Here is a 12381-nt window from a genome sequence, read left to right as displayed (position 1 = left end):
AGGAATGCTAGTTTGGCTGGTGGGTTTCTTTTTTCCCAAACTGAGCAAAAGTCGATCAGTAGTCTTTTCGATTTGGAACTCAGTGTTGGGTTCAATACTCACCCTCTGATAACCAAACTTTCTTCTCTTTAACTGGGTTTTATCAGGTTCTGATGATACTTGAGTATTATGGAAGTCCGATAAGTGAACAAAGCATGATTCTGATTCAGGCCTGCATTGCTATCTGTTCTCTCTTACAAAGAGATGAAGAACATTTACCTCACCAATATCCTTTCTAGTTATGGTGTTTCTGTATCTCATGGACCAGGTGGTGCCTTCTCATGATAAAACACATAGGAGGAGGCTCTGAGGGTCAGAAGTCTCAATGAGGATCAACTCACTGAGATCCTCCCTCACAACATCCCAGAAATGGCTCTGGAGCTCAACCGCAAAACTTGCAAATCTGGTGGATCCATGGTAGGCCAGGTTCAGCTTTTGTTATCCGTCAGCTCTCTGGCAGCATGACTCCAATGCAGCCATGCTATCAAAACCTACCATGGTGGGTCCCAGATGCCCAAGGAGGAGCTCCACAGAAAAGGTAATATCAACCACTGGTGCAATTATCTTTTTCTTGTATTCTCCCATGGGGCCAGAGGGAGAACCATGCGTATCAGCCCACCACTGCCTCTGACCCACTGGTCTTTGGAGTATGTTTTGAGAGCTTTATACATCTGACTCTGCAGACTTTATCAAAGGGGCTTTCCTGAGAGGACAGTGAAGATTAATGTACCCCACTGTGTATAAAGTTTGCCATTATCTGGTAATTATTTTAATTTACACGTGTCTTCAACTAATTTTTTAGTGCAGAATATGTTGGTAAGTTGTCATTTTTAGATAGATGCAGTAGTAAATGCTTACAGCATGTCAGCATCATTAGTAGTAATGTATTTCATTTATTTATAACCAGTTTGTATTATCTTTTGTTGAAGTTAAGGGCTCTATTTTTTCCTGTCTTCAGAAAATATCCATCTCATTGGACGCTATACAAAAGTGTGCCTTAACATACCAGAACATGCTACATTCCAGTCACAATGGGCCCAGCCTGCTGTGCTTAGTCATTCCTTACTCAAGCAAAACTCCTATTGACATCAACCTCCATTGACCGCTATGGAATTTTTACTTCAGTAAAGACTGATAAAGGGTTGACCCCATCTGCTGAAAATTGCCTTTATTTAAACAGTTTTAAAAAACCATTTTTGAAATTGTCTGTTGCTTTCACATTCTGGGATGATTTCGATCCTGGAATACTCATATTTTTAGAAAGTTCTCAACTAGTGTTGCTTTTTTCCAGAAAATCCTTTCTTATATAATAGTGTTTTTATTTTGTTTGTTTGTTTGTTTGTTTGTTTGTTTGTTTGTTTGTTTGTTTGTTTTTAGCCTCTCCACAAAGGAGTTTTAACCATTGAGTTCCAGTGTTTCCATTATGGCTGCTAAAAGAATTCGGGGAGTGTTCCTGTGCTATCACAGCAGCCTAAGGGTTAAACGATTTGGAAATTCTTTGTTTTCAAAGTAACAAAAGGCAGCAGGGCACAAAATGCAGCCAACTCTGCCATGACATATTCGATTATACCTTACGTACCAACCAGAGTCTGTAAAGTAATTGCTTTACTGAGTGTAAAATTACCCACAGCAAGTAGCAAATTCTCTACCGACAGAACTATTTAGCAGACTTTTGCCTGCAGAGTCCTGCACCCAGGAAAAAGTACAGCATAGGCTGCAAATTAATGTTAATTTCCTAAGAGACCAAATTGGCTAAACAGTATATAGCCTGAATGTAAATATACAAGGGTTTGGGGGTTGAAATGTATGTTTGTGCAACTTGTTTCCAGAAGAAACATCAATTTGTGTGTCATACAGACACTTGCGATTAAAGTTTGATTATAAATAGGAATTTGACTATGCAGTAATTAAATGGTGTTCATATTTTACAGCATGCCTAGCATTAATTTATATACCAGTATTCCTTCCCCTTCCAGTCCACCCCATTTTAAAATGTAATTATAAATCCTTTGAAAGAATGAATAATTCAAATATTGAATTTCCTCACTCGTTATCATCCATGTAATGTTGGTGCTTGTGCATCATGAGATCACAGCAAAGTGAGGATAGCTTAGGAGGAATGCATGTTCATGCACTATGCAACTCCCACTAGTACTAATTAGATCTGTGCATTTAGGGCGCAGTCTTGAAAACACTTACATGAGTAATCCTTACTCTCACAAATAGTCTATTGAAGTTAATGAGGCTACTTCCATGTACATAAGGGTGTGTAGGATTGGGCCTGTTGTTCCCTGTTGAATAAAGCATCCTATTCTAATCACAGAAGTACAGCAACCAGTGTCTTAATGTTAAAGTAAAGTAATGAAAATTAAAAGGTAATTAAAATAGAATGAGTATCTTCTAGTTCTGAAGTACATGCACAGGTATCTCCTGCATTTACCTCCTGCCATCTTTTTTTAATTGTTACAAGCTAAGATAATACTCCAGATTTAGCATATAGCAGCACTTTTTCCAATTTATCAAATCCTTGCTGTGGTAGATTTACTTTCTAACACACCATTGTTCATAGTGTCCTCTTTTAAAATATCTTTTCATGTAAATGAAAGAATGTGATTAATCCATTCACTTCAACAAAGCTATTCGTAGGAGCATATATTATTCCTATCAGAATAATTTCAGTTTGCTGATACCAGCAGTGTATCTTTTGTATGAATTCTTGACCAAATGTAAAAAATTATATATAAAAGAAAAGATATAGGGCCAAATCCTCACTGGTATAAACTGACGTAGCTCCATAAACGTCAGTGGAAAATTGATGTAGCTTCATCGTCGTCAGTGGAGCTATGCCAGTTTACACGAGCTGAAGACCTGACTTATAAAGTTGCATTTTTAAAGTAATTTATAATAAAGGGGGTCAGCATAAAATAATAAGCTGCAAGAAAGGCCATCCTTTCAGGAAATGTAGCCACTTCTTTGTAGAACACAAAGGCAGATTAAATTGCCCTTTAAAACAGGAAATCTGAAATAATAAAATCAACATTTAAAACACCATTTTAATAAAACCTAAAATCTGACTCGAATGCACAAAATTAAGGATGTTGTAGTTTAAGGTTATCCCTTTGCTTTATTTTAATTTATCTTGCTGGATTTAAGAATGATATCTTATAGGTCTGTATTCTGGGCCCTTGAACAGTGGGAAATCGCCTATGACATAATGTAACCTTTTAAGAAAAATATCCTGGTTCATGACTGGCTGAAAACAATTATATGATGAGTCAGCATATTTGTACTACTCTCTTGAGATGAATAATAATAAGGTCTCAAAGAATATTAACTATCAGATCCCGAATGCAAATCTGTATTTCCTTGTTGGCTCGTCAGAAGTCAAGTAGCTATTCTTTCTGGGACCTGTAACTTCATCTCCTTTTTAGAATATGACTTTTAAAGGAGATTATTCCAAATATTTCTGATTTTTGCAGGGCCCAATTCTGCCTTGATCCTGGAGGTAAAACTCCAGTGCAAATCAGTTTTGCGTCTGAGTAGCTGAGGTCACATTGGTCTTTATGATTGTATGTGTAAATAACAGCCATTGATTTAGTCTTCAGGCCCCAATTCAGCAAGAGACGTAAGCATATGCACAACGTTAAGTATATGAAAGTCCTATTAAAGTTACACACATGCTTAAGTATCTTGCTGAGTTGAGACCTCATAAATATCAAGAATTTATTGTCATTTAAAGCACAATATTTTAGGAGGGTTGCATGGGATAGATTTTTCCATTTAATACCTGCTACCCAGCTGATCTAGCCTCTAAAAATTCCATTCAATATGAGCTTGTATTAAACACACATTTTTGAAAACAATCATCTATGCATTTGGGACAGTTTTAACTCCTGTTACAGAGTGTGTGTAGCAAAGACACTGTGTGTTACTAGTGGAAGGGCTGCTAATTAATATGATGTAGAACCCTTTGCTCAGCCTCTCCAGCTTCAGCTAATGTCGTCATCTTCTATCCCCAACTGAGACTTAATGATTTTACAGCAGAATATAAATTACTGCTGTACCCTATGGAGTCGCATCCTGCAAGAGCCACACTCCCTCCATTCCCATTGATTCCGCCTTGCAGCACTGGACACTTTGTGACAACACTATTATAGGTGGGGCTGGTCACTCTGCCTGTTATGAAGGTTGCTCAACACTTCCCATTATAAGACCCTGTTTTCAGATGATTTAATTGTGCCAAACTTGAACCAGTCAGGCTAAACTTTTCCATGCTGAGTGTCTGCCTCGGGCTGATATTTTTTATTATTAATTTATTTTTATTTCAGCCAAAACAGTTCATTCTTTCTGAGAACAAGGCTAAGGGAAAATATTGTTTACCCCATTTTAAAAAAATTCTAGCAACCTTGTCTTTGAAAAGCCCTAGTGCCCCCATGCTTTGGAATGAGGATTTAAATTTGATAGAGGGTGGTCTGTGTGTCAGGGATGTGCCTTTTGCTGTCCCCATGAAAATCTGCCACACCACAATTTCCTCATACTTAGTCAAGACTTAGATTGTAGCAGCTAAAATCTCTGAAGATTCCATCCTCACTTGTCATAACTCCTTTATGGAGCTGTAACAGTTTACATCAGTTGAGGATCTGCACTGAAACCAAGAGAGGCATGGCCCAAGGAAACTCACACTATCTATAATGACTATTCAACTATGATTAATACTGCTGGTCACTAAATGTCACCATTGCTCCATGCAGATATACAGTAACTGAAAATTCACAGTATCAGAGGGGTAGCCGTGTTAGTCTGAATCTGTAAAAAGCAACAGAGGGTCCTGTGGCACCTTTGAGACTAACAGAAGTACTGGGAGCATAAGCTTTCGTAGGTAAGAACCTCACTTCATCTGAAGAAGCTTATGCTCCCAGTACTTCTGTTAGTCTCAAAGGTGCCACAGGACCCTCTGTTGCTTTTTGAAAATTCACAGCACCTGACGACGAAATAGAGAGTGGGGGGGAAAAAGTGCAGTATGAAATTTCCAGATGGGTAGCTTGATTCTTACGTCTCTTTCTCTCCAGGTTCAGCTAACGCATACTGAACTCTGGTGCCAGTGCTGCTTGCTGTCTTAACACAAAACTTCAGTGAGAGCTTCGCCCAAGTAAGGACTGAGGATTAAGCCCTGTAATTGTTTAATCAGACTTTCCAAAACAATCCAAATAACTTTTATTTCATTTTACCAGCCAGCTGGAGTGAAATGGGATTTCCTCCTCAGACCATGTATGAAACATGAAAAATATTTGTTTACTAATTCAATAGTGCTGCACATCTCTGGTCCTGTACCTGCCTTTCTCTGCGAATGAGCAGCAGGCTGCTTTGTGGGCTCTCAGTGCACAGCAAAAAGGACAGTTGGCTTCTCTAACATTAATTATTGCTCAAATTTAATTTTAACTATGCTAAACCCAGGGTTGTGAGTTCAATCCGTGAGGGGGCCACCTAGGGATCTGCAGCAAAATCAGTATTTGGTCCTGCTAGTGAAGGCAGGGGACTGGACTCAATGACCTTTCAGGGTCCCTTCCAGCTCTATGAGATAGGTATATCACCATATATTATTATTATAACTATTGAGCATATTTTGAAGGCCTACGTCTTATTACCTGCCTGGTCTACATACTAACAGTGGTCTCCATTCTCACTGCAGGATACAAGGCCCTCTCGTTGATGGCAATGGGAACTACTCAAAACCCTGTGGTGGGAGAATAAAGCCCAATATTAATTAATGTTCTTTCCAGACATAGCAGTAGATTCGAGGCTGGAAGCCAAGAATTAGCAAAGGTTTTGTTTTGTTTTGTTTTACCTTAATTGAAGAGACTTTTGTCAGTTTTCACAAAGGAGAATAAATATGCCACTGAGCATTTGAAATGCGTCCTTCCAAGATTCGGTTTTGATTAGAGCATTTTGTGTTTGTAATAATAAGCAGTTTTGAACTTCAGTACACTCAACGACTTTAGGTATTGCACTTTTGTGTTTCTTACAAATCAATAGAAAACCTGCCAAGAGTTTTAGTGGCATGATCTTGCTGGCAATACCTATTTGTCTCTCAGCATAAATACACTCACTGGCTCTTGGCCTGAAAACTGTAGTTAATCTGTCATAATCCTTTCAAAATTCTTCTGTTCAGAGGCTGTTAAAAAGTATTTAGTTCTTCCAAACTCACTAGGGACAGTATGCATGCTTATATTTTTCTCAAGAAACTGAATAAATTCCCATCCAGAGTGATTGTAGCAGCTTTTCAGAATTGTGCAGAATCCATATCAAATATGTGGGTAAGGTGCCTATTTTCTGACAGTGGATGTGTCTGCTTAAGTATTTGCACTGGATTATAATCAAGCTCTGAGTAAGAAGATTAAACAGACAAGGGCAGTGAAACTTCAAAGGCTGACCAAACGTGCTTTGTGAGTTTTTATTCCACTGATCTGTAATGCCTGCTTTTCCCTTCCTCTCATTAGCACTGAAAAATAAGCCAGCAGTGCATCATGTATTATTTGTATGTGGTGGATTCGAGGTGTGGGTGTGCAATGCTTTTTTAAGTGCAGTGGCAGATAACAGACTTTATTAAAAATAACTATAATACAATGAATGCACAGCTGGGAATTCAGATATACTCTAAAGCTCACTTTAGAAACATAACTGCAAAAGCTTTCCTTCCAAACATAAATGAGGAACAGAGAGCCTTAGACTTCAGGTTCTGGCTCCAAATTGTAGCTAACTTTAATACTTCTCCATGAAGAAGATCAAGTAGCAATGAAAAGTTGCCTCTCTTTGCAAAGTAAAAAGAATAGGGTGAAATAACAACCTGCATTGACAGTGTACAATCCAGTTGTTTTGATGATTGTCAGGTTGTCTTTTCAGTATTCTGTCTGGAGGAGTCACATGCACAGTATCGCTTATCAACACATCCCGAACTTATCTCCCCTGAAATGCTTACAGTAGGGTTTCCAAAACTAGGGGTTACCGATCTCTCGGGGGGGTTCATGGAGAGGATGTATCTATCTATCCAGGCACTTACATGGCCCTCATTTCTACAGTAGCTGAGCACCCGGGGAGGGGAGTTAGGAACGGTCACACACAAAATTAAGTATATTTAAAATGGCAAAAAAATGGATAAACACAAGCCCGGAATTCTGTACCCCTTTAAAACCTCTACATGGATATGAGTACCCCAACTAAGGGTTTGTTGTAGACTAGCACAGCACGTGTGTTCATGTGAAACAGGCTGCTAGAGACTCGGCTAGTGAAACATGATTAATCTCTTATGGGAGGATGGTTATGTGGGTGTGCCTGGATTTACCTAACACAAAATGGTAAAAATCGAATTAAAAATGTTATTTAATGTGTACCACAAAGCACAGCTACCCATGCACGTGGACAATGGCAAAATGTGCTACCGAACTGGAAAACTGGGTGACAGCACTGCTGAACCTCACGTAACCACATTGCATCTATCATTCAGTTTGTGGAGCTCACTTCTGGCCAAGGGTCAGTGCCGGCTCCAGGGTTTTGGCCGCCCCAAGCAGCCAAAACCAAAAAAAAAAAAAAAAAAAGCCGCAGCCACAATCGCAATCGCGATCTGCGGCGGCAATTCGGCGGGAGGTCCGCCGAATTGCCGCCGAATAGCTGGACCTGCCGCCCCTCTCCGGAGTGGCTGCCCCAAGCACCTGCTTGAGAAGCTGGTGCCTGGAGCCGGCCCTGCCAAGGGTTGATTCAGAAAGATTGATGGTTTCAAAATGAAGGTAGCAGCAACAGATTACAGTGACAGCTCAGAAAAGTAAAAGTAAATGCAGCATAGAATGACACATGGGTTTTACATCAGTTGATTCGAAACCACCGGTTGTAATGTGCTCTAAAATGCTGGTTGCTGCCAAGAGCATGATGTCTTCAAAGTTATTGCAACATTTAAAAAGGGAACATTGAATTGGATTGTGGATTTTTGGGGAAAGAAAGCCTGAAGCCTGGAAAATGCAACAAGACTTGATTATTCAGACTGGCATTGTCAGTAGGAGTGCCCTTCAAACATCTTATTTGATATTTGTACAATCATGCAACTGCAAAAGTCATTTAACATTACGGAAAATCTTAGGCTTTCCTTCACAATATACATGGGTTCAGAAGTTACAGAGGCTGAAGTAGATATATTTTCTCAGATAGCACTGTTTTATGCCATATTAACCACATGGCTCAAGAAATCAGAGAGTGAACTGATTTCAAAACTCAGGAAAAGTGATTACTCAGCAATTCAGCTTCATGAATATCCAATGTCTTTGCTGCTGCAAACCTGCCAGCATATTTGAGCTATATTTCTGCTGGTACTATTGCAAAAGACTTGCTGTCTTCTAAAGCTGTGCCAAACACATACAAGGAGAATGTTCATTTAAAATGTTTGGAAAACAAATATTTCCATTTTCATTGCGAGCAGCGTATTGCAATTTACACGGATGGTGCCAAAGCAATATGTGGAAGGAAATAAGTCCAGGCCATACTGATCCACAGCATTGTATCTAATCCCTGAGGGCTGCACTGTTTCAGATGCCATCGAATTCCCGATGCTAAGAAAATGCCTGATAATTAACCTGTTCCATGTGATTCATAAAGCTGGAGTGAATTTCATTAAGTGCTGTCTAATGAATTATTGACTTTTGCAATGCTCTATGATGGCACGGGTTCCATTCACCAGCAACTCCTATCAAAATGAAAGGAGGTAACTCTTACCTGTTACATTGATAGCTTGACTGTTTGAAATAAGAGCCAGAGTACAGGCTTTCCTAAATGACCAACTTTCTCTCCTTGCTGGTTATTTAAGTAATTATTCATTGGTGACATGCTTTTCCTTCTTTGGGGACTTTAGTGAAGTGAACTCTTCTCTCCAGGGACAGAATATGAATTTCATCCAGAAGACAGGTTTATACATATCTTTGAATTGTGACTGTGGTTTCCATTTTGTACCTCTTTAAAATCAAAGTATCCCTTTCAAATCTTCATACTTAGTTCGTTTTGGTGTTAGAATGGTGACAAAGTTTTGCCTGCTCAGGGTCAAGGTTACAGGTTCTGAGAATGGGGATCGCAAGCGCAGAGTTTGGGAAACCTTGGTATACAGCTATTTCTGAGCTGTACTCTCCATTCATTGTTTTGAAATCTAATTGAACTACGTTGCTGCAATGGACTTTCTAATTGCATTGCACAGAACTGGGGCATTGTTTTAGCTCATCTACAATTCCTGTTTGAAAAACATTGTGAGCTTGATATGATGAGTTCTGGTTTGCATTTGACGGGAAAATGGTCCCACACAATTCCAATTTGTCTTCATAATTAGTGTCCTCCTTCCCTGCTCCCACGATGCCTTGGTGGAGGAGTTCATGCTTTCCCCAGTAGATGAGAGTACCCTATTAGAATTTAAGGAGTCTAGCCTCCTGAAATGTGTATTGTAAATATCTCATTTGACAATCAAAGCTATATTTCAGGAAGGAAACTAAGAGGTAGACATTTTATGGTATAGGCCACTCAGCAAATATATCAATATTTTATTTCCCTTTTCCTATTTCAGGGTCAAAAGGCTTGGATAGAGAAGACCTTTTCAAAAAGAGAATGCATCTACATAATTGCCAACAACAAAGATGTTAACAGGTGACAATTTTTAAGCATTTACATTAGTAGATAAAACAATACTTATCACTGAAGTCAATGGAATTGTTCTGAATGTACATGATGTAGCTGAGAGCTGATTTCTATTCACTGTGCTTGAGGGAAAGAAGGCAAGGGAGCAAAAGTGAAAGTGAGGCAGAGGGTTTGTCTACACAGAGCAGAAGTGTACACTGGGCTGGGGCAGGAGGGATTTCTAAAACAAACTAATGTGTTGCTCATTAGTTAGTCCATGTAGAAACTGCTGGAGTGCACTAAAAGTACCATAGTGTGCTTTAATATAGTACTGTTAGAGACCAGCAGGGTCTACACCGTTCAACACATAATGCGCTTTAGAAATCACACACCCTAAGGTGCATTACTCCACTGTGTTGACAAGCTCATACACTTGCACACTCTGCATAGAACGGAAGAAAAGGAGCAGAGAGGAGGCCCAGACTGGAGGAGTGGAATGAGTGTTAGGGGAAGAAGATGGAGATAAGGCCAGAGAAGCAGAATGTAGCAACTCCTTGAAGATTTCATAAAACCAGAATACAACTTTACACTGGATTCTGAGATAGTTGAGAAGCCAAGAGAATGGTATAATCCTGGTTCATGAAGCAAGATAGTAGCATGGCCTTATTTTTCTGGATGTAGTTGTACTGTAATACTTAGTATTGCTGTTACTGTATTATCAATTGGCTAAATTGTGCCCTGCTTGAGTGGCCGCCCAGAAGTGGAAGGGGGTTCAAGGTGCCCCCTTATGCTGTTGCACAGGTTACCCACGTTGTGTGTAGCAGCAGAAAAAGGGAGACAGGCTCTACAGAGCTGCTATTTTCCCCAGCACAGGAACCAGACCCTCAGGGTCCAATCTTCTTACAGGAGTGACATGAAACATTTAGTCCAGGGGTCGGCAACGTTCGGCACGCGGCTCACCAGGGTAAGCACCCTGGCGGGCCGGGCCAGTTTTATTTTCCTGCTGACGCGGCAGGTTCTGCCGATCGCGGCCCCCACTGGCCGCGGTTCGCCGTCCCAAGCCAATGGGGGCGGCGAGAAGCGGCGCAGGCGAGAGATGTGCTGTCCACGGCTTCTCGCCGCCCCCATTGGCCCAGGACGGCGAACCGTGGCCAGTGGGGGCCGCGATCGGCCGAACATGCCGCGTCAGCAGGTAAATAAAACTGGCCCAGCCCGCCAGGATGCTTGCCCGGCCCGCCAGGGTGCTTGCCCGGCCCGCCAGGGTGCTTGCCCGGCCCGCCAGGGTGCTTACCCTGGCGAGCCGCGTACCAAACATTGCCGACCCCTGATTTAGTCCTTAAGCACTAAGCAACACCTGTGAGCTGGCACCTCTGAAAAGTGGGTTTGGTATGTGTGCTTAGGTATGGCTCAGAGGAGGTGTTTCAGTGACTCATAGAAAGTCCTATATGCCAGATACAAAATAGGTAGGTAAGCCAGAATCATTTGTGTCTGAAATCTAATTTTTTGTTTTGGGGGGAGTTTGGTTTCTTTTTTAAAGCGGACACTATCAGATATTGGAGACAATATGTTCATCGTCGGTGCAAAATCTAACTTTGGTTTCAGGTGCTGCTGTGGCCAGCTTATTAGTCAACATATTCCAATTCCTCCAAGTACAGCAGCTAACAAAAATGGAGAGGAAACAAAGCAATTGGAACCTCAGACAGAAAAATGGTCCGTCAGTAAACACACCCAAACATGTCCAACAGATGCCTATGGAAATCTTGAGTTCCAGGGAGGTGGACATTCAAATAAGGCCATGGTAAGGAACGGAACACATGCTATACAAACATCTGTCATCTAGATCCCCAGCTCACTGAGGGCCTGATCCAAGCTTGACAATGTTGGAGACTAGAGTCCTGTGTCTTTCAGCAGAGCAGGTATAATATACATAGCCACAATCCAAGCTTCTCCACTCAAGCATTCCTCTGTGCCTGATCGCTGTTCTAGAAGGAGCCACTCCTGGAATTGCTCCCTGTGCACATTTGTCCCATGGCCTCCTGTAAGACTGCCAAATGAGAGACACTGAGGTGCAAAGGAGAACAACCTATTGCAAAACCAATAAAAGTTACAGAAAACAAACACATATGGTTCTCCCATCCCCGTTTAATAGAATGCCAGTAGTTTAAAAAGAAATTGCCATAAGGTCATGATTTTAGAAGTAAATATAATATAAAAAGCCAATGCTTAAGAGGTAGAAAAACTAACAAAACAATGAAATGTTGCATAAGCCAACTTCTGGCAATGTAGGTAAGGACTCTAGTTTGGTAGTCAAAACAGGATTCGATTAACCAAAGAAAACATCTTGATCTTTTTCAGGGAGGTAATTTCCCCTAGTTCAAAATCCTAATGAAAACTTAGTACTTCCCCTTTCCAACCCAAGCTGGGGTTTTTAAAATGGCAACCTCTTTTACTTATAGATTTCATAAATTCCTATACTCCAAGGCCAGAAGGGACCACTGTGATCATCTACAGGGCTGCCGAGAACAGATTCAGGCCCTGGTGAAAAAAAATTTTTGGGCCCCCCGGCAAGGGCTGACCGGCTAAACAGCCGGGGAAATCGGGCCCCGGGCCCCCTTCCGGACCGCCAGGCCCCGGTAATTTGTACCGGCTTCCCCACCCACCCTCGTCGGCCCTGATTATCTAATGTGACCTCCCATATAACAG

The 12381-nt window shown here is 41.0% G+C and overlaps 1 protein-coding gene across 3 annotated transcripts in view; it reads left to right on the top strand.

Annotated features, from left to right (window-relative positions):
- The first annotated feature begins 520 nt into the window (after positions 1–520).
- The window catches only part of TRPM1 (transient receptor potential cation channel subfamily M member 1), an 87993-nt gene continuing 76132 nt past the window's right edge, over positions 521–12381 (top strand). For all 3 annotated transcript variants that reach the window (XM_054042981.1, XM_054042980.1, XM_054042979.1), the window contains exons 1-3: positions 521–577; positions 9629–9708; positions 11281–11476. In XM_054042981.1, coding sequence (XP_053898956.1) covers positions 536–577; positions 9629–9708; positions 11281–11476 — 318 coding nt within the window. In that variant the 5' untranslated portion in view covers positions 521–535. The remainder of the gene's footprint in view (positions 578–9628; positions 9709–11280; positions 11477–12381) is intronic.

This window comes from Malaclemys terrapin, chromosome 10, assembly GCF_027887155.1.
Source record: "Malaclemys terrapin pileata isolate rMalTer1 chromosome 10, rMalTer1.hap1, whole genome shotgun sequence".
NCBI classification, from domain to species: domain Eukaryota; kingdom Metazoa; phylum Chordata; order Testudines; family Emydidae; genus Malaclemys; species Malaclemys terrapin.
This window is presented reverse-complemented; position numbering and strand designations above follow the sequence as displayed.